The sequence below is a fragment of the Apostichopus japonicus genome, chromosome 22, assembly GCF_037975245.1.
Source record: "Apostichopus japonicus isolate 1M-3 chromosome 22, ASM3797524v1, whole genome shotgun sequence".
NCBI classification, from domain to species: Eukaryota; Metazoa; Echinodermata; class Holothuroidea; order Aspidochirotida; family Stichopodidae; genus Apostichopus; species Apostichopus japonicus.
This window is the reverse complement of record NC_092582.1, coordinates 9,741,141-9,764,665: the sequence shown is the minus strand read 5'-3', so window position 1 is coordinate 9,764,665 and position 23,525 is coordinate 9,741,141. Positions and strand designations below refer to the sequence as shown.

The window sequence follows — 23,525 nt, the reverse complement described above, 5'->3', positions numbered from 1 at the left end:
CATTCAGTTTCATTTCATTCATTGTATCCTTAAAACAGTTCTTTAAAGTTCTCGAAGTTGTGGATACTAAAACCACTCCACAATGCAGACAAGTTAAAAAACAAATGTTGCAAATACGAAGAAAATACTCCAACTAGATTGTATGCGTGTTGCATGCGATCAGCACTAAATGTTTAACATGGCACAATAATAATTAACAACGAATGTTTACTAAATCTGTATTATAGTGGATAATGTCGAGCAGTATATAAGTGTTATGTACAACTACAATCATTCAATATTTAGCCACCTTTTTAAGTCTCGACGGCTTCGGTTAAAGGAAAAAAAGACACATTTAGCGTTTCACGGATGACTTTACATAGGCGATTGTCGTGCAGTGTGCCGTGGTTCACACAGTGTAACTAAACTAATGATGGATAAACATAGAAAAGCACACTTTATAAAAAAGGGTCTTCAGTCGTTCAGCGTACGGGTGGGTGGGACGTCTATGGACTCCGAATGTATATATATCTATATATCATAGGTCACCACAGTCGAGCTGGGTGGCGTCTTGTTTAGTTAGTTGGGCATGTGTTGCAGCTTTGATGTGGCTGGCATAAGTTGAACAAATTACCATTGTATTTGAGTAATGTTAGGTATGTATTGGATAACTCAGATAACTCAGATTGGATAACTCAGATTGGATAACTCAGATAACTTGGATAACTTAGATCGGAAATTCCTTTAAAGAAAAATGATTATAAAACGCTAAATCATATCAAGAATAAGAGATTCAGAAAACTTGTAACCCCATTAGGTTTTTTTACTTACATGCCATCGCGTGGGAATGCCGTCTCGTCAAAGCAGTTGATGTGGGTGCAGGCAAACGTTCGACACGGAATTGTTATCCTCTTCAATGTGTACGGGCATACGACCGGTATCTGTATGTTATCCACCGCTACAGAACTACCGTCGCATTTGAAAATTTCTTTTACTGTGGAAAGTAAGAGAATTAATAAAATATCAATAATAATCAATAAAAAAAATATATTAAAACATTAAGAGCTGACAAAATGCAGGGTTTTAAGACGGTAGCAAACGGTCCCGCAATTTTAAAGAGGTACTGTAATACTGTGGGTAAAGAAAATATAGCCAAGATTATTAGCTTTATTCCGCGGTCAATTCATAATAGTCATTCAAAAAGTTCCATATGATATTTAAAACATGATTCTCTAATAACTTATTTCAAAACCATTTCAAATTTGGCAAAGATTAATGTTGGAGTGAATGTATTTATGGTACATGTGTTGATGTGACAGAATATATTTTCATATAGATTAATCAAAAACATTATAATGAGAATATAGTGTAACCATTTTGAACAGAGTGGGGAAAATGATCGAGTTTGTTTTAAAGGTGCATTCCAGACACACACCATTTTTTACGATGTACCCATATACTCATACATGATGTTGTACTCGTACTACAAGTACCGCCAGAGAGGTACTTAGAGTTTCTTGTAACTTGTTAAGATATTATAGCATATCTATCATTTGATGAAGGGTGGGTAGAGAAGGGGTATTTCCTTGCAGGGAATGTCAAAATGAACATATTATGGGATAAATAAGACAATAATTTCTCAGTGATATAAATAACAATTGATCATTCCACTTAACGTCAGTTACGTTCTTTAAGTCTCACCATTCAGATATGAATTCTTATGAGTATGGTTGTGATTATTTTAATTCAGTAATCGATTGATATATCCGATTCACATGGGGGGGGGGGGGTACGAAAAATATTAGAAATGTCAAAGTTTAAGACGTTTGGTTCGATTTCTGTTTTTGGCATACATAACAATAACTTACTTAAATCTAATGACTTCTTAACTGGCATAACGATGAAGAAATATACCTGAAGAAGAAAGAAATAAAGGCTTTACAGGACCGTATAGCAAGGGTTCGGTTGGTATGGGTGGAGGTGGGGGGCGGGGAGGGGAGGGGAGGAATGGGTGGAGGGGGGGCGGGGGAGGAATGGGCAGAGAGACATGAGAAATCGCGTCGCAATATGTGTCCCCGATATTTCATGAAAGTAGTACATTTAAATGTAATGAAACTATTGGCAACAAAGCGTAACAACATAAGCGTAACAACAACGTAACAACAATTAGGAGTGTTAGCTCAGTGGTTAACGCCGATGCCTTTCAACCGTAAAGCCCCCGGTTCGAGTCACTCCCAGATTAATGTATATGTCGTCCAGTTACAGAGTTGTTGACAATTAACAACCCAGTTACAGAGTTGACAGTTGTTGACAATTAACAACTCATAATCATGGATGTTAAATATGAATGTAAGAGACTGATTTCGATCAGCTTGCGGCTTTGATAAGCCAATGAGGCTTCTTCGCGAGATCCTGCTTGCAGGAGGATCTAACATACATACATACATAAATAAAATAATTAAAAAGCCAACATCATGTTAAGGTGTGAAAATTATATTGAATACAAAAACAGTATCTTGCATGACTCCAAACAAAATTTAAGTGAAAAATTCAATATGATCAGCGGCTTGTGGAAAAATCTCAGAGGATGGGAGTACATGTTTGCAAAAAAAAAAAAAAGACCCCGTAGAATTAGGGCTATCCGATACGAACATGTGAATATTACAAAGCCTGATCCACGTGACGTAAAGGTCTACATGACAGAGTAAAAACAAAGCGAACCGAAACAAAAGATTGCTCACCCCTGTGCCTAATTTTAGATACTTGTATGGTTTCTCTGAAATGGAAAAGATAAAACATGAAAAAACTTGTTCAGTAAGCTCTGGCTATAGTCTTTTCCATGCATAGAGATACATGTAATCAGTCAGCTGTACGATATTAAACATGAAGTGAATTAGACCAATTGTTGCTTAAAAATGAAGTAACACACGTATATCTCTACGGCACTTAATATGCTCTATAAGTTATGCGTGTGTAACTGTGTGAGACCAGGTTTAGAGTTATTTTACCCATAGGCGTAGGAGGCGGGGGGGGGGGGGGCACCTACTGAAAGAAGAATAATTTGCAGTGTGTTTTTCAATTTTTGGTGATAAAATTCGGTCAATATGCTGAGAATTTTTCGGGCACCTATACTGAAAGAATAATAATTTGCAGTGTGTTTTTCAATTTTTGGTGATAAAATTCGGCAATATGCTGAGAATTTTTCGGGCACCTATACTGAAAGAATAATAATTTGCAGTGTGTTTTTCAATTTTTGGTGATAAAATTCGGGCAATATGCTGAGAATTTTTCGGGCACCTCCTGAAAGGAAAATAGTTTGCAATGTGTTTTCAATTTTTGATGATAAAATTCGGGCAATATGCTGAGAACTTTACGGGTACCTATACTGAAGAATAATAATTTGCAGTGTGTTTTTCAAATTTTGGTGATAAAATTCGGCAATATGCTGAGAATTTTTCGGGCACCTACTGAAAGAAGAATAGTTTGCAGTGTGTTTTACAAATTTTGGTGATAAAATTCGGCAATATGCTGAGAATTTTTCGGGCACCTACTAAAAGAATAATAATTTACAGTGTGTTTTTCAATTTTTGGTGATAAAATTCGGTCAATATGCTGAGAATTTTTCGGGCACCTACTGAAAGAAGAATAATTTGCAATGTGTTTTTCAATGGTAAAACTTATGTTATTATTATCATTATTGTTTTAACGACTTCCCCAATAATTATAAACCAATATGGAAGGGTAATAACACGGGAAATGATTGTATGTTATTGGTATGTGTTGTAATAACCGATGAATGCCTATATGATATGCACAATAACATGCTGAACGCGCGGAGCGCGAAAAATTTTGGTTATATTTTTCGGGCAAGCCGTTACAGCCCCCCCCCCCCCAATCAAATTGGGCTCCTACGCCTATGATTTTACCAGGGGTGGGGAAGTGGGATAGGGCGGCATTCAGTAAAGTACATGCACTAAGAATAATTTAACTGGGCAGCAGCTTGTTCTTGCTCACCCAGTGGCTATTTTCCAATTTACTAGTTACTATCAATGCATTTGCTATTAATATGGGGTGGGATGGAGTGGGGTGCGGTGGGGGAAGTAAAGGGGATGACGCGTATTCCAATGAACTTTATTTCCCTCTAACATAATATACCGTATATGGCCACCGTAGTTTATAGCCAACTTCACATATCACAAAATGCCATTAATGAGATATCGTTAAATATACAATATTGCATATTGAAGTAATTGTTTGGTGGTTGTTGTTTATGTAGGCCTATATCTCTGATGTGACGAAAGGTTGTGGACAAATATAATTTTCTGATTAGGCAATTTCCGCCCAGTTACATGATATATACATATATTTCCCTTTTGACGTTATACACCGATCGGAAGTGATTCCATTCCAAATAGTAACATTTTTTTTATCAGCACTGAGTTTATCTAGTTGAAATCATAGAATCAGAAATTATGTACGGCTTTACACATGGGGATGTATTTCACGAAATGACAGGTAAACTATTGCAGTACGTGTGTAGTTGGTAGGCTACATTCGTGTTGTTGAAACTGTATATGAAGAGTATTGGCCTGCAGTCAAATAGACATCGATGCTGGTATGTTGAATCTGCCTGTTTATTTATTTGCAATGTTCTTTCACCTTTCTCTGTAACTCTTACCTTTTGCTTTCTCCACTGCCCGTTCCATGTTGTTTTTTTCTTAATACAAGACAACTTTTCAGAAGGTGCCTCGATGCACACCGACTGTTAGTGTAGTTTTCTTCGAGGGTGTCTATTAACGGTGGACTTTAATTCTAATAAGAATGTTATTCAGTACTTAATTGAGATTAACTGTCTCTTTCAGTGAGTTTCTAGTTTCTATGGAAACGCCGTGTAATCCACTTAGAGAGTATTATTGTATTTACTTCCAGTCCGGATTTGTGTTAAGGCTAAGTTGAAATTCCCTGAACTGTGAAAGAACATAAAGTCACTATGTCCATGCAGCTATTACGGTCAGCCATGTTTTTATTTATCTTGCTCAGTATAGGCCTGTAGATAGGCCCCTATGAATGTTTGTTTGTTATGAGAGGGTATAGGGTTGGAGGTTGGGATGGGGTGGGAGGGGGGGGGGAGGGGAAGTTGAGATCAATTGAGGTTATGTTTTGCAGTAGCATCCCATACCCCAAAGTGTGATCATTTTTTTATACTTTAAAATGACGTGTAACGATACGAGAAGTCCAGATCAGTATTAACAATGATCTTAGGCACGTGAGAAACGTTAGGCATCTTCGAAGCTATATGTGATAAGATACTCTGATTGGAGCACGTTGTATATAGAACGGCCGTATATATAACAAGTAGTGTAATTCACACTGACCAACTCATTTATTTGATGAAACTGTTATACGTTTAACATGGTGACAACTCAAACCCTAATTACAGGTGTATTCAAACAACACTGTGGGAAGAAAAGAATATATCGTTACCTTATTTCTGAGATTTACTTTCAAGAACAGGATTAGTCCTGTATTTATGAAATATAGCAATAAAGGGATCTCATATTCATTTCAGGGCCTTTATATTTGTTTTGATGTCTTTAGTTTGACAAAGGTGGCACAAAACTGAAATTGCTTCAAAGAACCAATGGGTAATTATTCCCCCCCCCCCCCTCCCCTCTCTGTGCTTTATGGAAACCAATTCATGTATCCATAGGCAATAATGATGTGTGGGAGTGGGGTGGGGTGTGGGTGAAGGGTCGTCTATTACATGTTTTAGGAGTAACAAATACGAGAAAGTTCAGGCAATATGGGCGGAGTGTATAGCCTAGTGGTTAACGCCGGCGTCTCCCAGTCATGAGATCCCCGGTTCGATTCCCCGCCGACAGCAATGTGTGTCGTCTGGCAAAGGTGTTGTTCAATAACAACTTCCTGACATGGACGTTAAATGGATGTGTGCCGAGAGATTGGCTTCGGTCAGCTTGCGAGTCTACAAGCCTCCATGGCTTCTTTCGCGAGTTCCTGCTTGCGGGAAGATCACATATACATACATACATACATACATACATATGACTTCATTATTACACAACATATTAATTTCTGAGAGGCTATCAGAAAGTGGGTGTCCTGATTGCCGACACAACAGATAGGCCTACCAATAAATATTGCAAGTTCTTACTTATATAAATGTAACAAATAATTACGAAAAATATCACTTTATTGAAATATAAAATATACGTTCAAGACGTGAAGCTACCTATAACACCTATCTGCTATGCTACACAATAATACAAACCAGTATATTACAAATCAAAGACAAAAATTCAATCACATAAAAAAAAAGCTTGTAAATTGATGAATTTTTCACAAACCCTTGGGTCTGATCTTTTCGTCGATAAATTCAGTTGAAACAGCATTTCAATGTTTATCGCCAATGATAGCGTTCAATATTATAATTTATTGCTAAATCATTGAGATTGCTGTAATTTTAAGTGATCAAAGCAAAACCATCTTGTCCCTTTTAATTTCACTCAAAATAAATTGAGTCTATTTACTATTTTATATCAGAAATCGAGTATTTCTCCAATGCCCATTCTCAAGATTAAGTATATATACCAGTCCAAATGTACAAATATACGATTCTTCCGTTAATTTACGATATTTAATAAAGTGCCACAGTGATGCAGTATTTGTAACTGATTAAAGCAGGTATAAGAATGAGTTTCAGTAGTGCCACGAAATGATGCATCGTATGGAATTAACATTACTAATCTATACCACATTAATCAATGAAAAATAAAATTATCAGAAAGGGTATTTATGGTTTATCAATTTTTTTGTTTTGTTTTCTGTTTTATTAATACTTGGTAGATCTGTTGTAGAGTTGAATACTAATCTCAAGGAAGTTGTTTAAAATCAGATGGCTGATTGTTAAAAGCATGTATGATGTGTCAACAACAAACTTGTATGATGAGTCCGTATATCTTTCTTTTTTTTTTTAGCATCGTCATCGTCATCTAAGATTAACAATACGCAAAAGCAGATCGGACATTTTTCGACCTGTCCTTGAATGATTCGAAATAAAACTTGATTAAATGGTCAAGCTTATTAATTACAATGAATGTTATGTAATGGAATTTTGATATCTAGTTTCTTTCAAACGCCATATGGTTCATATATATATTCGCACGACCCAACCAAAATATGCATCATTCAAAATGTAGGCATGATACCGCCGCATGCGCAAACGAGTGCAACGGAAGGAATTTGCGCTATATATATATATATATATATATATATATATACTATATCATACAGAGAGCAGCGGCAGGCTTAACGTACGAAGGACTGCAGGTAAATGGATCACGTTAAGCATATAACATTAAAGTACATGTGTTGTAGACCATGCTACAGTCCAGATTGGATTTCCATGAAACTTTTAATGTTTGAGAATTGACCCTTTTAAACGAGTGAATGTTATGGACTAAAGTAGTGAACAATATAGGCTTTAGTCTAATAGACAGACCATTTCAGTCAGTTCCCGAGATGCAACACAACACATACTCTAAAATGGGAAAAACATAAGACTTTCATAACCTCAATTGACATGTTTACAATATGTTACAACTATTTCATGGATAAATGGTACTGAATGTCATACATGTTTTGGTGCCCTTATGTTTATATGAATTTGAAAGAACACGTTTGGGTTGAATTATTGGAATTTATAAAAACAATGGAATAACATCAACATTTAGGCCTGCACAGAGGGGCCGACATCATTACGGCTGAAAGCCTTATGGGGTCATTCTGTGTTAGCATATTTAAGAGTGGAATATTTTTAAAACCTCCATAGCTTTAGAGACAACAACTATTTATCTTTTGTTGTTCTTTAATTCTTGACCTATACCAGATCAAAAACAGGTTTAGATTGCAAAAGCTTAATCTATAGCTTAAGTCCATCACAAATGTTGGTGCGTTCTTTTACGGCTCTCTTTTGCCAAACGATTATGATGAAAAAATAGTGTCCGTTTGTGTTTGTGTCTGAGTGTGTCTCCCGGTTACCCCCTCCTCCTACCCCCCCCCCCCCACCGTCAACTTTTCAGTGACATTTCATTCTCGCCAGGTATAGGAATACATCGAAACATTTTCGGAATTAAAGTTTCAAAACCTTCGCACTTTTTTTATTAAAATTGATTTCGATGACCTTAACCGCAAAGCCTATTGTGACTTCGAAAATAGAAAATGTGCAGACTCAACGCCACTGAAATACAGACAGTAAGCTTTCTTGGAAACAATAGATCCGATGTTGCAAGTTTTAGTTTCAGTCGATTGTTGTATTTGGAAGCAGCTGGGCCGATGCGATCATGTAATAGATATGTCGCGTTCTACACATTCCAAAAATTGGTGAAATTGAGCTTGGTCGACATAGAAATAGTTTTTTTTTTAAGTTAGTTTCTTCGATTTTTCTTTGATGTTATTTTCATGGATTCAGAGTTATACGATGTCAGCGACAAATGGTGAGTTACATTTATCACATCGAAAACAACGGCATAATTAATATAACAATTTGTACGTAAAAAATATAATAACGTTGCGGGGTAAAGTGTACCTTAAGTCAAATTTGACAGTGAAAGAAGAAATATAATTGTTCTATAAATATTCATTTAAAGTCATTTCGTCAAATAAGAAATACGTTTGCTTTAGTCTCTTATTGCGCCCCACATTTAATGAGAATTCCCACACATCCTCCCCTTCTCACACATCCCATCCGTTACAGGTTTTAAAGTAATGTGATTGTTATAAATAGTTGTCAGTTAATATTCGAATGGAATCTATCGTTATTTCTTCCAGAAAAAACTTGATTCTTGCATCATACAGGCTATAAATAAAGTCCGTATCTCAATTGTGCTATAAAATATTTCAGTACAATATTTTAATGTTGAATCGTTTACTATATTGCTATCCCAAAGTTGTTCTACCTGAAACCAAATCTATTGCCTATACATGTTTAGGCAAGTCCAATAAATCCTATTATATTTTCATAGAAACATTGAAATATATTTGTAATAAGTTTTACGTTTCAGTCAAGCTGTATGACGTTATATTTCGAGTTAAATTAAATTAAAAATCAAAACATTAAAGATAAAATTTTAGTGTTGTCCTGCCTTGTGTTCAATGTATCTTGTAATTGGCAAACTGATTTCTTAATAAAAAAATAAAAAGATAGTAAATATTTAAATGTACACATTTTAAACGATCCAGAAAGCTGGGGTAAGAAGGTGTGTTTGAGGGAGGAGGGGGGCGGGGTCATTGTTTGATGAATATTATTGTAAACATTGATTAATTTTCAGAACTGACATTTGTATCCCAAAATTTAGCTTCTTCGCCATTTTTGCAATCTTACTATTATGTTGAAAGCCACTGCCTTGATTTTTCCTTTAGTAGTAGTGATTATTACAGTTAGAAATATTATACATGATTTCGGCTAACTGGTAAATTTAATTTTTTTATTCATTATTAAAAAAATAAATAAATAAAAAATGATGTATTTGTCAGAAACTTTACATATGGGAGAAATTAAATTATACAATTGAGCCTAACGTTTATGGCCAGAAGTTACCAGAGGTAAATTGCAAAATGCCAGTCGCTGAAGAGGTTTCCAAAATCATTTAAAAAAAAAACAGGCTATAGATGAGATAATTTTGAAACCATTTTCAAGTGTTGACATTTTGATGTTAGTTATTAAGTTTAGGTATTATCCTCATTTCTGCAGACAGTTACTACAAACATTATAATTTATACACACAAAACAGAAAAAAATAACTAAAAAATGAGGTAAAATTTAGTTTAAAGTTATTCAGATAAATCAACCATTGTATGTGCTTGAATGAGTGAGTATAAATCTATACATTATAATTTTTTTAATATGCAAATTATGCCATTAACGGTTTTACTCAGCTGCAGTTAAAAGACAAATATTTTAATTTGTCTGTAGATGTTGAAGCGCATATAGTTTGATTGTAGCAATGTATAACGCATGACTAATATTATGCCTTTACCACGGTTTACCTATTCGAGTAACATCAGTTATTTGCTATACATTTACCGGAAAAGTGTTTATACGAATGCAACTTAGCCAGCCTTACTATACTGTTTTCACAACTGTTCTAACTAACTTTAATGGGCATTGCAATAATTTGATTTAAAAAACAAGGAACAGAAAAGAAACGTGGTCTATCACTGAAGTTGTTAGTAATTTCGGATTTGTATAACAATAGGCCTGCTGCGTAGAGCTGAGGAGAAAACTCGGAGCATTTTGACAAGTTATAACCTTTGTTTTATTCACGAGAGATGAAAGCAATAATTAACCAATTTACAATCTGACCTTCAAACTTAGTACAATGCAGTATAGATCCAACATAATGCTAATTATAAGCAGACGCGGATACAGGATGGGTGGAGTGCGGGTTCCCACATTTTCTTGACTGCAGACTACATGTTTGCATTGCGCAACATCATGCTAGCATTGCGCAAAATATGTGTAGCATATCGGAAGCATTGTGCAATCTGGTCACCTGCTCATGCTGTCATTGCATGATGTACCGTATCGGAATATCAACATTTGCTCAGGTGGAGAGAACATTGAAATGGATTACCGTAGTTTTTTGTTTTTTACTTCAGTTTATTGCCTTGTATGTGCTCAAACAATTCTAACTAAAATCGGTGCCCTATACTCTCTTCGCACCCTAATTCCTCATAATTTTACAAAATATGTTTTTCTTTCTGAAAGATATTCCGCAAGTCAACTCTACATTTTCACTTGCAATACATCCATGCATGATGCAAAATATAATTATTATGTAAATTAAAACTAATAAACGGTGGAGTGTATATGTACAGTTTCCAACATATATAATAGTTTCTTGTTTATGTTATAGTAAACATCATTTAAAATAAATTCTCACTAATACTGCACAAGAAGTTATATTGGTTTATCCCCACCACCCCCAGCCCGCCCTCAGAAAAAAAAAAACTTCTATGGTAAGCTGATGAACAACATTTTCATTGTACAAACTATCGATGAAGACCTTCTGTAGTAATGCAATCAACTAATAACTTTATTTTTAATGATGTTAATAAATTATTGACTAGAATGGGATTCGAACCCTTTGCCTCAGTCAACTCAAGTCACCTGATCCATAAATATTCCTATATATTCCATGATTGGTGGCGATCCGTCTTTAACTATTGCTAACGGTAAGGGGGGAGGGTGGGGTGAGGGGAAATTCGACTTTATTTGTATGTATTTATAAGCAAATTACACCAGAGATAGTCCTATGGGACTTGGTTTAGCTTTCTTGTTATTGATCAATGTTTTTTTTTAAATACAAATACAAAAATTGTCTTGCAACTTCAACCAACGGTTAAACTGAGTTCTTCCATTTTTTTTTCTCGATATTTACATTTTTTTCAATATTTACAATTGAATTCATTGCCATTTTCGATGACATTTTTAAAAGTAAAGGACTTTTCTAAACATTTTTCACGACATCAGTCTTAACAAACTGAAAACAAAAAAAGAAGGTATAAATAAGAATCAAAGAAAAAGACGATTAGATTAGTGTCTGATCAGACTGTCCTTGTATTATATGAGTAAATATTGATTTCTATCTGGAAATACTAAATTATTGGAATTGGGCAGAAAAGTACGATAAATATACTCTTCTCCTTCCCTTTCTTCCAAACTGGATGAATATGTCATGCACAAATCAATCTGTATGTATTATGTAATTTGGCCAAAACGAAAAGACAAAAAGATAACAACTATATCAAAAATCAAGATACAGTGGCAAAAAATTGTGGCACAACAGTTCAAAACACATAAAACAATATTAATACAACGTCACTGGAATTTATATGATTCTTAATCAATTTGTATAGCTTTAAGCTAGAGATACGTCCTCGATGACTTTCATCATTAGCCTATATATTACGTGCGTAGGTATAGGCCTACCATATATGTTACACAGTTGCAAAATCATAATCACTTATTGACTTTACAGTAAAGCTGTTCAAGAATTAGTTGTCATATTTCGTTCCTTCTTTGTCTTCCCCCTCAAAATGAAACCAAAATGTTCATATAGCTAATAGAAATGAATATTTATATTATAATCAGTCAAGTTATATTACCGGCATCCATCAAGATATAGTTATCCACAATTAACATAACTGACAAATCCATTGTATATAAATATACAAATTTTACTTAAACTTCAGTACACGGTACCTGGAATGACATTGTGCAGCCACTGCACACGTTCACAAATATCTACCGTCTTTTACAAATGATGACGTTGCTAGTTTCCGCATAAGGTAATCACCATCACATGAGTTCTATTTGATGACGTCAGCACTATTAGTAATATCGCAAATATATCAGTGACCATACAGACTGAGACATATCAATTTTCCCGCCATTTATGCTTGCGTCGGTGGCATGTTCATGATACAACTCCCACATACATCTTTCAGCACAATCAGCAAACGGTTCCTTGGAGAATTAAAAAAAAAAAATAGAATCCAGCGTCGGTTTGAGTTGAAAGCCTGTTTTACTGAAACGATTTCGCGTTACCACATAACGTTAAGTATACGCTCATGCACCCGTCGACGACTTTTGCATTTGGAGGCGGGGATTTCGAACATTCGTTTTTGATATGAGACGAGACTTCATTGTATATTGGTTCTATAGTATGAGCTTGGAAATCGCAATTGCGAACTGTATAAAAATAGAGTAATCTCAACCAAACAGGATGCCTATATTTACACACGGGAAGGTAGGTGTTTAGCGAATTTTCTTTTCTGTGCACTTTGCGATTTCTAGATTGATGTTTGCAAGAAATTATAGGTAAGGTAGGAGAAAAATAGGAAACACAACCTTAGGAAATGAAATTTAAATTTGCGTATACTGGTAGCATACACAGTTTGGTAGAGTAAATTGTCATTGAGCTTAAAGTTGCATCATTAATTAAAAAGGTTTTCTTGTAAGAAGAAGGATTTAGGGGGCTGGGCTGATAGAAATGATACAAAACAAAACTATATAATATTGAGCTTACGGTCAATAAAGAAAGAAAAAAGACACACTTTATATTGAAGAAATCAGAGAAAATGTTGTGTTAGCAATGATTAGTAAATCTTGACTATCTTGCATGCAGAAGAACTACACGTAAAATGTTGGTGTGGCACAAAGTTTAATCATGCTAACCAAATTTCTAAGAATTTCATAAATGTCTAAAGATTGTCTTCCTAACAAATTAATTGTCTACTTCTTGCAAGTATCTAAAAGAAAACTGCCATTAAAGCCGATTGTATTAAAGAATATTTATTTCATCAGGTAGGCTATAAACTTTGTTTTAGTTTTGTGAGCTATACGCGATAGTTCACTGCATGACTCCCATGTGTACACAGAATAATCTTTGTATAGTTATGCCGCAATATAAAGAATGCAAAGGGAATTTAACAGTTGCTTGATTGATTTTTTTAAGTAATATTTGTTTAGTTGAGTTCCTGAAATTGTTTTGTCTTTTGTTGAGCAGTATAGTTGAGACTGACTTATAAAACTAAAACACCTTCTTAATGTCGTACAGGCGACCTTTTAGAAGTACGTACTCTCAATCGATGTGTCTAAGCAAATACATTTCTTCCGCAACTTTATACCCGGCTTAGTGTAGTGATCCACTTGAAAGATATTTCTAAACACATATGTTATGCATAATAAATACAGTAAATAAATGCACAAAAGAATTAAAAACAAAGTGTCTTTGACCATTAGTGATCAGTATTCAGAATACCTTAATATATTACATGCACTTGCAACAGATATATCAATCCGTTCATGTATATATGCATTTTTAGGTAGAATTTGTCCCAATTTGAAAAGTAAAATTATACTCATTGAATGGGAGATAAAGTACCTGACAACATAATATGTTAGTTTAGTCTGCCAAAACGGTCTGAAAACGGTTTGAAATAGTAAAACGAGGGTAATATTATAGAAGAAAAATAATTGGAGCACACTTTTCGTCTTTTGTAGTAATGTGTATACGTGATAATTCGCTAAATATCATTATTCAGATCGACTAAACCGCATAGGTATCTATACATCATGTTAGTTTACAACGCAAAATGCAGATCTAGGAATTATGAAGAAAATTGTAAATAACATGCAGTTCATAAAATAGAACATTTCCCAGATTATGTATACAAATAGCACATGAGCTAAGCAGTTCCATTCATGCATATTTAGATTGTTTTAAATGCAGTATGCTAGTAGCATTAGCATGCACCATGCATGTATCGAACATTTTATTTAGCTGAAATAGGAAGAGGCTAAATCTTTGCTTTATTTCATTTATATTAAAGTCTGCCAAAACGGTCTGAAACGGTTTGAAATAGTAAAACGAGGGTAATAATATAGAAGAAAAATAATTGGAGAGCACACTTTTCGTCTTTGTAGTTAGTAATGTGGACGTGATAATTCGCTTAATGTCAATATTCAGATCGATTACACCACATAGGCCTCTATACATAATGTTAGTTTACAACGCAAAATGCAGATCTGAGAATTAGGAAGAAAATGGTGAATAACATTCAGTTCATAAAATAGAACATTTCCCAGATTATGTATACAAATAGAACGCCATTATTCCTGCACATGAGCTAAGCAGTTCCATTCATGCATATGTAAAGTGTTTAAATAGAGTATACCCGTAGTATCAGCATGGACCATGCATGTATCCAACATTTTATTTAGTTGAAATAGGAAGAGGCTAAATCTTTGTTTTATTTCATTAATATTACCGGAATCTTCTATAAAATGTTTCCCAATTTCTTAAAATTCAAATGAAAGATATGGTCGATACATATATGAATTATGTTGTAGTCTTATATAATTGACAATACTTGGTGGCTTGGAAAGAGCAACATAACTTTTATGTCTATTAAAAAGAAAAAGAGAAGAAAATAGAACAAAAAATGTTTCTAAATCATTTTTGTATCATTTAAATCGCATGTCCATTTTTTTATTAAATGTTATGTATTTCATCTTCGATGTTTTTTTTTTAGAGCGTGTAGGATAGCTAAAACATTTAATAAAGAGAAACATATCTTAAGAGTCAAGAAATATTAATTTTGACCTTCTGTGCGTCAGTACACCATTCATCTCATGAGAATATAATAAATAAAAAAAAAAAACAGTATTTTTATTTTCACTTAGTAATTATCCAACACCCTTGCTTCCAGTTCCAGATGAGAAAGAAACGAATCATGCAAACATTTTGAGAGAAGCAAGTTGATTGTAATTCAGTAATGAAGTAACCACATCATATTCCTAATTCAACGAGTATGCCATGTTAACTCTAAGTGTAGTAACTATAGTACAACACTGTAGATCAGTTGTAGATATAATTGTTAAATTTTCCTGATCTCAAAACTAATTGTTAAATTTTCATTCGTGTAGTGAAACGTAAAAAAACAAAACAGAAAACTTAAAAATATGAACCATTTTTATTAGTTGCATGAATCTATTAACAAATTGACTCACTTTAGGCTCATGTGTAATTTTGTGTGAGACATTACAGAAGTACACACCGAGTACCAAAAAGACAAAATTGGTGTTATACTGTGTTCCTTTTTGACATTCTTTGTCATATTAGATGATTACATGTTACTTACTGCAACCTACTGCATTAGATTGATCCTATCCATGTTTAATTCAGTAATGAAGTAATGACATCATATTCCTAATTCGACGAGTATGCCATGTTAACGCTAAGTGTATAGTAACTAAAATACAGCACTGTTGATCAGTTGTAAGTATAGGCGCATGTCTGTTATGAACGTTTTTCCTGACCTAAATACTTATTGTTAAATTTTCATGCGTGTAATGAAACGTAAGAAAAAAACTTAAAAATATGAACCATTTTTAGTAGTTACATTAATCTATTAAGAAATTGACACACTTTAGGCTCATGTGTAATTTTGTGCGAGACGTTACAAAAGTAAACACCGAGTACTAAAACGACTAAACTGGTGTTAATGTGTTCCTTTTTTTGACATTCTTTGTCATGTTAGATGATTGCATGTTACTTACTGCAACCTACTGCTAAGATTGATCCTATCCATGTTTAATTCAGTAATGAAGTAATCACATCATATTCCTAATTCAACGAGTATGCCATGTTAACGCTAAGTGTATAGTAACTAAAATACAGCACTGTTGATCAGTCGTAGGTATAGGCGCATGTCTGTTATGAACGTTTTTCCTGACCTAAATACTTATTGTTAAATTTGCATGCGTGTATTGAAACGTAAAAAAAAAACCTTCAAAATATGAAAATATTTTAGTAGTTACATTAATATATTAACAAATTGACACACTTTAGGCTCATGTGTAATTTTGTGTGAGACATTACAGAAGTAAATACCGAGTACTAAGGCGACTAAACTGGTGTTAATGTGTTCCTTGTTTGTTTTGACATTCTCTGTCATTTTAGATGATTACATGTTACTTACTGCAACCTACTGCATTAGATCTGCATGTTTAATGAGTGATTAAGCATAGTTTTGAATATTTGTTTTCAAAAATTTATCTCAGTTGAAAATAAAGTAAACCCATTTTGATTTAAAACAAACCCGGGACTGCCAGAGATCAGTGAGTTAAATCAGTGTGATTTAAATCGACCTATCCTGGCTAAATCAATCATTTAAAGTACAGTCATGTAACTTTATTCATTTTAGTTTGATCTGTAGTTGGTCATATATAACTTTCATCGATTTAAATTGTAATATATGGTCATTTGTGTGCTTAATTTCTTAATTTCTATGTATCACAACTGATGGCTTATAAATTCGAGGCTATTGATATAAATGCTAGACTAAGGCTTCACACGAAGCCCTTCAGAAATATCGGAGGGCCTTATTTTATGCTTTCATTCAGTAGACACATGGTCTTTTTACTAATCTACTGAAATTTTAAACAAAATATGACTGAGCACCCGATTCTTATGGCTTTTTTTAAAACTGGTAAACGTGAGGAACCGTTAATCGGTTAAAACCGACCTATGTATTAGTACCATTATAACATATTTCAAACCATTAACATTTAAAACTGTCCGAATATAATGTATCGGACAGGTGAACAGAAGGAGAATTTCCAACAGCTAGCCACCAGCGATTGGTGAGCGCCGTCTATATTGGGGGAGTTAGCATGGTTTATTTCAGCATGCATCGTAACATATCATGACAAAATCACGCACTGAACTCGCTAATTAGTAATTACCATCGTTTTATTTCATTCGCATCACCATTCTTTCTCCTGTTCATGTCAATTGTTATCGTTAGTCCAGTCAAACGTCAATCTTTAGTCCATTCCATTCCAGTCAGTTCAGTCTAGTCAATCGCCAATCGTTAGTCTTATCAATCAGCCAATACTCATAGCTAGTACAGTAACTATACTGTTCATGTTACACAACCGTGCATCAGTAAATACTGCGCTGTGTTCGTAACACGGTAACATGTGTTACAGGTGGCACAATAATTACTTCAAGTTTTTTCTTACTGCAAATTTAAAAAAAAATTAAATTAAAAAAAATTATTATTATTATTTTTATAATTAGTGCAAATTTTCACCTGTCGGACTCGTAGTTCAACGTGTAACAGCTTTCCAGTAATTACTGTGCCAACTGTAACACATGTTTACCGTGTTTCGAACACAGTGCAGTATAGTTACTGATGCACGGTTGTGGAACATGAACAGTAGTTACTGTACTAGCTATGAGTTTACTGTACTAGCTATGAGTACCGGGTGTATCAATCGTTATGGATATGTTTTGTTTGCCTAGGATTTTCTGTTTGTAATGTCTTCTCAGTAGGAACTGGTTCGTAAATTTGTAACACATTTTTGAGACTAAATTGTAAGACGCATCGGTTTGACATCAGATGAACAATTATTCCTCACCTTTACCATGTTTTAACCGATAAAACCAGGAAGTTCCATAACAACTCCCTGATAAAACCATGAGAATCAGTGTCTATTGTAATATCAACTCCGTCATTAGGGCTCTCTTAAACTGTTCATGGTTATTTTAACTTTCTACACCAAGCTAACTGAGTCAATTTCTCTAATTAACTGGACTACATGTTACCTTTTTTTTCACCACTGGTGTATATTTATACATAGCTTATTAATATATGACTATTAATATAACTCGTTTCAATAAACTGAACGAAGTTTTGACAGGACCTTACTTCAACCTTTGGAGATAAAAGAAACAAGGTTTCTCGAGTTATGAACTTTTTGGTTTTGCGTACTAACAGGGGACGTAACGTTGCTGTGACAAAACCTTCATTCTCTGAATGAGTGTTCGGTGGTAGCCCAAACGTCACGGGAAAATTATATTAGTATGAGCAAGTTATAACATGTGTAAAACTAAGAGGGCCTGACGTTTCGATCCTAGCAGGATCTTCTTCAGAGGCTGAATGACAAGTAACAGTAACAGAATGCATGAACAAATACACACTAGAATACAGACAGGTTAATGAGCAGGGTGGACACAAAGAGCCTAGATGTAAGAGGATTAGTAGACAAGGGATGGAGAGAAGAAAGAAACCAACAGGGGCAAGAGGAGAGGTAGGAGAAAACTATACAGGCTCTATAGTGGATAAAGCTCTTTAGTGGATAAGCAGTTTGCTAACAGTAATGCTTTATTTCTATTTCAAGCTATAGCATGACACTAAAGCAGATCAGAATGGAGAGGGCGACAAGCGTGTGACATTATTAAAGCTATACGTTAAAATCAGTGACAATGTGCGTATAGGTCGCTTTTTACATGATGGGCTGGGCGGTTTCGTATCAATGTGGTGGAGTGGATAAAGGCGGTGGCGTAAGAAGTAATTAGACCAGTGAGTTGTTCCATAACAACTCCCTGCGATTAAACCTAGCACTTGGGTGGTCGTTCGTTCGAGTCCTGGTCGGCTAAAGTAAAGTGGCATTTTCATCCAGGAGAGATCCACGATTTTCCCATCTGAAATGGTCTACGAAGGCAATTCGAAATGAGCTAAAACTGTTAATTAGTAAGCCAACAGTGTAAATCATAAACCATTCGGCTTCTACCAAATTCATATAAATCGTGAAATAACTACCTTCCCAGGCCGACGTGCGGCTACCACTCACAAAGTGTGCCGTTACTACCACGTGACATTAAGACTGAGGCCAATGACGTCACTGTAACGACTTAAAAGTTGCAGTATGAATTTGCTTGACGCTGTAAAATCTTTTGATGTTAATACATAATCGGATAATTAGTCTCACCATAAAGTTTATTCAGCAACAATTGCTTTTATTCATCTTGCCCTCAGTAGGCTAGTCATTAACTGGTTAATATAATCATGAAGAAAAATGTTTTATACAAATTTAAATGGAATGATTTACTTTTTTTTAAATTTGCAAATGTTTATAGTTTATAACTAGCTTCACTGTACTTCATGCCTTTTGTGGAAATAAAGTAAGGCATTATGTTTGCAGGTAAAATGTAATTTCTCCCCACCTCTCACTCTCCACCCCCCCTCTCCCCCTCTCCCCCTCTCCCCCTCTCCCCCTCTCCCCCTCTCCCCCTCTCCCCCTCTCCCCCTCTCCCCCTCTCCCCCTCTCCCCCTCTCCCCCTCTCCCCCTCTCCCCCTCTCCCCCTCTCCCCCTCTCCCCCTCTCCCCCTCCCCCCTCTCCCCCTCTCCCCCTCTCCCCCTCTCCCCCTCTCCCCCTCTCCCCCTCTCCCCCTCTCCCCCTCTCCCCCTCTCCCCCTCTCCCCCTCTCCCCCTCTCCCCCTCTCCCCCTCTCCCCCTCTCCCCCTCTCCCCCTCTCCCCCTCTCCCCCTCTCCCCCTCTCCCCCTCTCCCCCTCTCCCCCTCTCCCCCTCTCCCCCTCTCCCCCTCTCCCCCTCTCCCCCTCTCCCCCTCTCTCTCTGATAGTTAAGTACATATTGTAAATAGTGTAAGAGATTGGTAATAACCTCGCATTATTTAAACTAACTGTTTGGAAGCTAGTTACCATCCTTGACTGCCTATTATGAGTAACCAATCCGCGTTTCCTTTCGATGCCAGATATATATATATATTTTCCTCCTTAATATGTAAACAAAGAGATGCTATACGTTTATAGATTGTTTTAAGGTCGTGGGCGGAACACGGACATATAGTATACCTCCGGTTTCATTTCATATGTGGGTACACAGTATAGAGATCGCACTGTGGTTTATACCTCTTTCAAAGGACTCGTAGCTGTGTTATACCGTGATGATCACATGGTTACAGTCTCCAAGTGCAGTGACTAGGGTTAGGGGGATCAGGATGTTTGAAGTTGGGGAGTATATATAGTCTCTATAGCTTGGCTGACTTTTCAGATCGTATTAGATCAGATCCAGTGGAAATGTATGTGTGTGAGTGTGTGTTGGGTGGGGTGGGGAGGGGGGTGGGGATTCCCCTTATATGTGGGTCGGCTTGAAGTAACCCAGGGCTAACTCCACTTCTCTCTCTCCCTCCCTCTCTCTTTTTTATTAAATCATGCATTCGCCCGTGTTTAGTTTGAGATTGGATCACCTCTCTATCCTGCATAATGTTAATATTATTTTATGGAAGCGAAACAATATTTTTACATCCTTTACCTATGACAAGTTCTATTCGTAAATGACCGACGTTGCTCTTTTCCGTGGACGGGTTGTTAACTGTGTATCTTACTCTCTTCATTTCAGTACCTGTCACATGACCTATTCAATTAATCGTCTCAAAATTGTATTGCTTTGTAAAAAAAAATATATGTCATCGATTGATATATATATTATGAACATTTTTTATGTTCGGATAACTTAATTAATACGTTGCCCCATTTAATGTTCTCTTTACATCAGTTTATATGCAGATACAAAGCATTGAAGATGCACGGCGTCTATAGTGGTGCACGTTATCGGTAATATTAAAGATTAGTATATTTATAGCTATAGCAAGTCTAAAGAATACGGAATGCCTCAGTTAAATTATTGTAATGTATCTCGGTGAAAATACAATATTAAATTAAAAATATTAAAAGGAAGGTACCAAAGCTATACTCACTGACACAAAAAGCCAAGTGTTAAGTTTATGCTGTTTTATGTAAACTGTACCACTAACGTCACTTCCTATACATATATCACGGTATATGAAGTAAAAGCTATTCAGCTCACCACGTGAAAGGAACACTTGTAGAATTAATTGATATCCCAAATAACTCCATTGTTTTAGACACGATGTTCTCCGGAGTCCTCATGGTAAAAATTTCCGACCCTTCAGTCCCTCTTACTTACACCCCCCCCCTTCTCCCCTACCATACCTGCTGTGAATTAGTACAGGAAGAACAATTTCAAACTATCCTATTGCAGGGTTTGTATAGCAGAAAGGACTATATATAGACAGTTACAGTTACTTAGGCCTATACTACAGTTAGCTTATCGACGAATGTGTCAATTTAGGTGTATGAAAGAACTTGGCATGGCAGACAATTTGTGGTCAAATTCTGCTCAATTGTACGTTGCGTAGGCACAGAACAATAAATCTGTTGAGATCATTACATTTCTGAGGAACTACACATGTAGAAAAACGCATACAGTTGAGTGATTTCGATATTTCGTTGATAGACATCGTTTACCAAATCCTTAAGTGAGTCAATTATGAGCCCACCATACTACTGTTAAAACAGTGTTAGTTGATACCCAGTGGTGACGAATAGATCATTTAATCAAAATATTCTAGAAATTGCAAATTTTGTTTTTCCATTAAATAGTAATAGTTCTTCAAAACCAAATTGGGCTGAAACTGTTTGTACAGTAGCATTACTATATATTGCATGGAGAAAATTGTAAATCAAATTGATCCCGTTTTAATGTCTAAATTGGTTGAAGTGTCTCAACTAATTGGTTGAATGTATTGTTATATCGAACAATATCAAACGCTGCTTCCTCCTTTTAAATTCTATATACTAATTCCAGTTTTTAGCTATATTTTCTCTAGACAACATTGCCAAAAAGTGTGTTTTTTTTCTTTGTTAAATAACTTAGCTCCGGGAAATATCGACGTCTGGCTATATGGGCGTATTTTATTCTTTTTTACAGTATGTATATTATAACTTGAAATGCTATTAGAGCATATCGTTATAGCAGTGGACGGTGATGAATTCTACTATACTATTATTGTTTGACAAATATCTCATAATTATCAGGAAAATAACTTCGGATAATAGTTCCTTCAAAATTTTGAATTATTTTGAATGTTTTGAATGCATAAAGTTTTAATGGGATCTGCACACTCATTCTTTAGGGAGCTTTATTTTTGAAACATTTCGTTTATCGTGAGTTGCAATAAAACAACAAATAATTCCTCGGTAATACATAGCAATGATACCCACACTAAGTTAATAATCTAAGTTATACCTTGAACTTACTCGCATACCACTTCTGTTTCACTTTTGTACAATTCGTCCGACCACTTTTGAAGCATTTGTTTCCGCGTTTTTCTTTTAACCAATTTTAATTGCTCGTATGTAATGAATTGATTAAAAATGTCCCCAAACTCATCTGGAAATTCGCTGATGTTGTTAGATAAAGGTTCATTTAATATGTGTATAGCACGCACATAAATAAATGGGATTCTAACATACACTCCTTAATTTCAAAGAATAGATCATTCTTAGTTTGGACCTAAAATAAGAACGTAAACTAAGCATCTTGGTGCATCCACATTCTAAATTGCATTTTTGAAAAATTGCTAGTTGAACCAAGGAGGTTGTAGAACTTCCTTGCTTGAACATGGAGCAGACATGTGTGATGGCATAATTGCACACTGAGAGCAGAAATGACCCCCCCCCCCCCATATTTTTCAATGTTTTGTTGTAACCTTGATTGGATAAGGTTCTAACATTACTGCAGGGGGTGTGAAGTTATAAATACTATAGTGACCTTCACGTGTTCATATATGATAATATATCCTAATAAATACTACAGTGACCTTAACTTGTTCAGATGGTTATATATTCTAATAAATACTACAGTGACCTTAACGTGTTCAGATGGTTATATATTCTAATAAATACTACAGTGACCTTAACGTCCTCAGATGGTAATATATCCGAATTTTGAAGAAACAAATTGGATGTTACCCGTGTTGAAGAAAAATATAAAATATATTTCAAAATGTTGTGATCTCGAAAACGATCAATGCGAATTTCACCAGGATGCTTAGAATATGTTCCTCTTTGATCCGTCCACATTTTCACCAAGGTGTCGACTATAACTTTAAAGACAAAATTAAGAACTACCGGTCTAATGTATCCTGCATACAATACCTCCTTGTTAAGTAATGGCAAAAAACAAACATTTAAACTATTTTCTTTAGTTTTTTAAAAAAAAGCCAAACTTGATAGTTCATGTTGGGAAAACTGATGTCTTTGTTTTTCTTTATGACAGTCTTTCATAT

At 35.2% G+C, this 23,525-nt stretch overlaps 1 protein-coding gene across 7 annotated transcripts in view; it reads right to left on the bottom strand.

The window, feature by feature from the left end:
* The window catches only part of LOC139964183 (E3 SUMO-protein ligase PIAS1-like), a 59,124-nt gene that overhangs the window by 6,987 nt on the left and 28,612 nt on the right, over nt 1–23,525 (bottom strand). For 2 of the 7 annotated variants that reach the window (XM_071965587.1, XM_071965586.1), the window contains exons 2-4: nt 2,721–2,755; nt 1,848–1,893; nt 811–973 (exon numbers count right to left, since the gene is read on the bottom strand). In XM_071965587.1, the coding sequence (XP_071821688.1) occupies nt 811–973; nt 1,848–1,875 (191 nt within the window). In that variant the 5' untranslated portion in view covers nt 1,876–1,893; nt 2,721–2,755. Of the gene's footprint in view, nt 1–810; nt 974–1,847; nt 1,894–2,720; nt 2,756–4,657; nt 5,058–12,165; nt 15,866–23,525 lie in introns of those variants that run through there. The other 5 variants (XM_071965584.1, XM_071965582.1, XM_071965588.1 and 2 more) reach the window with 5 other exon arrangements.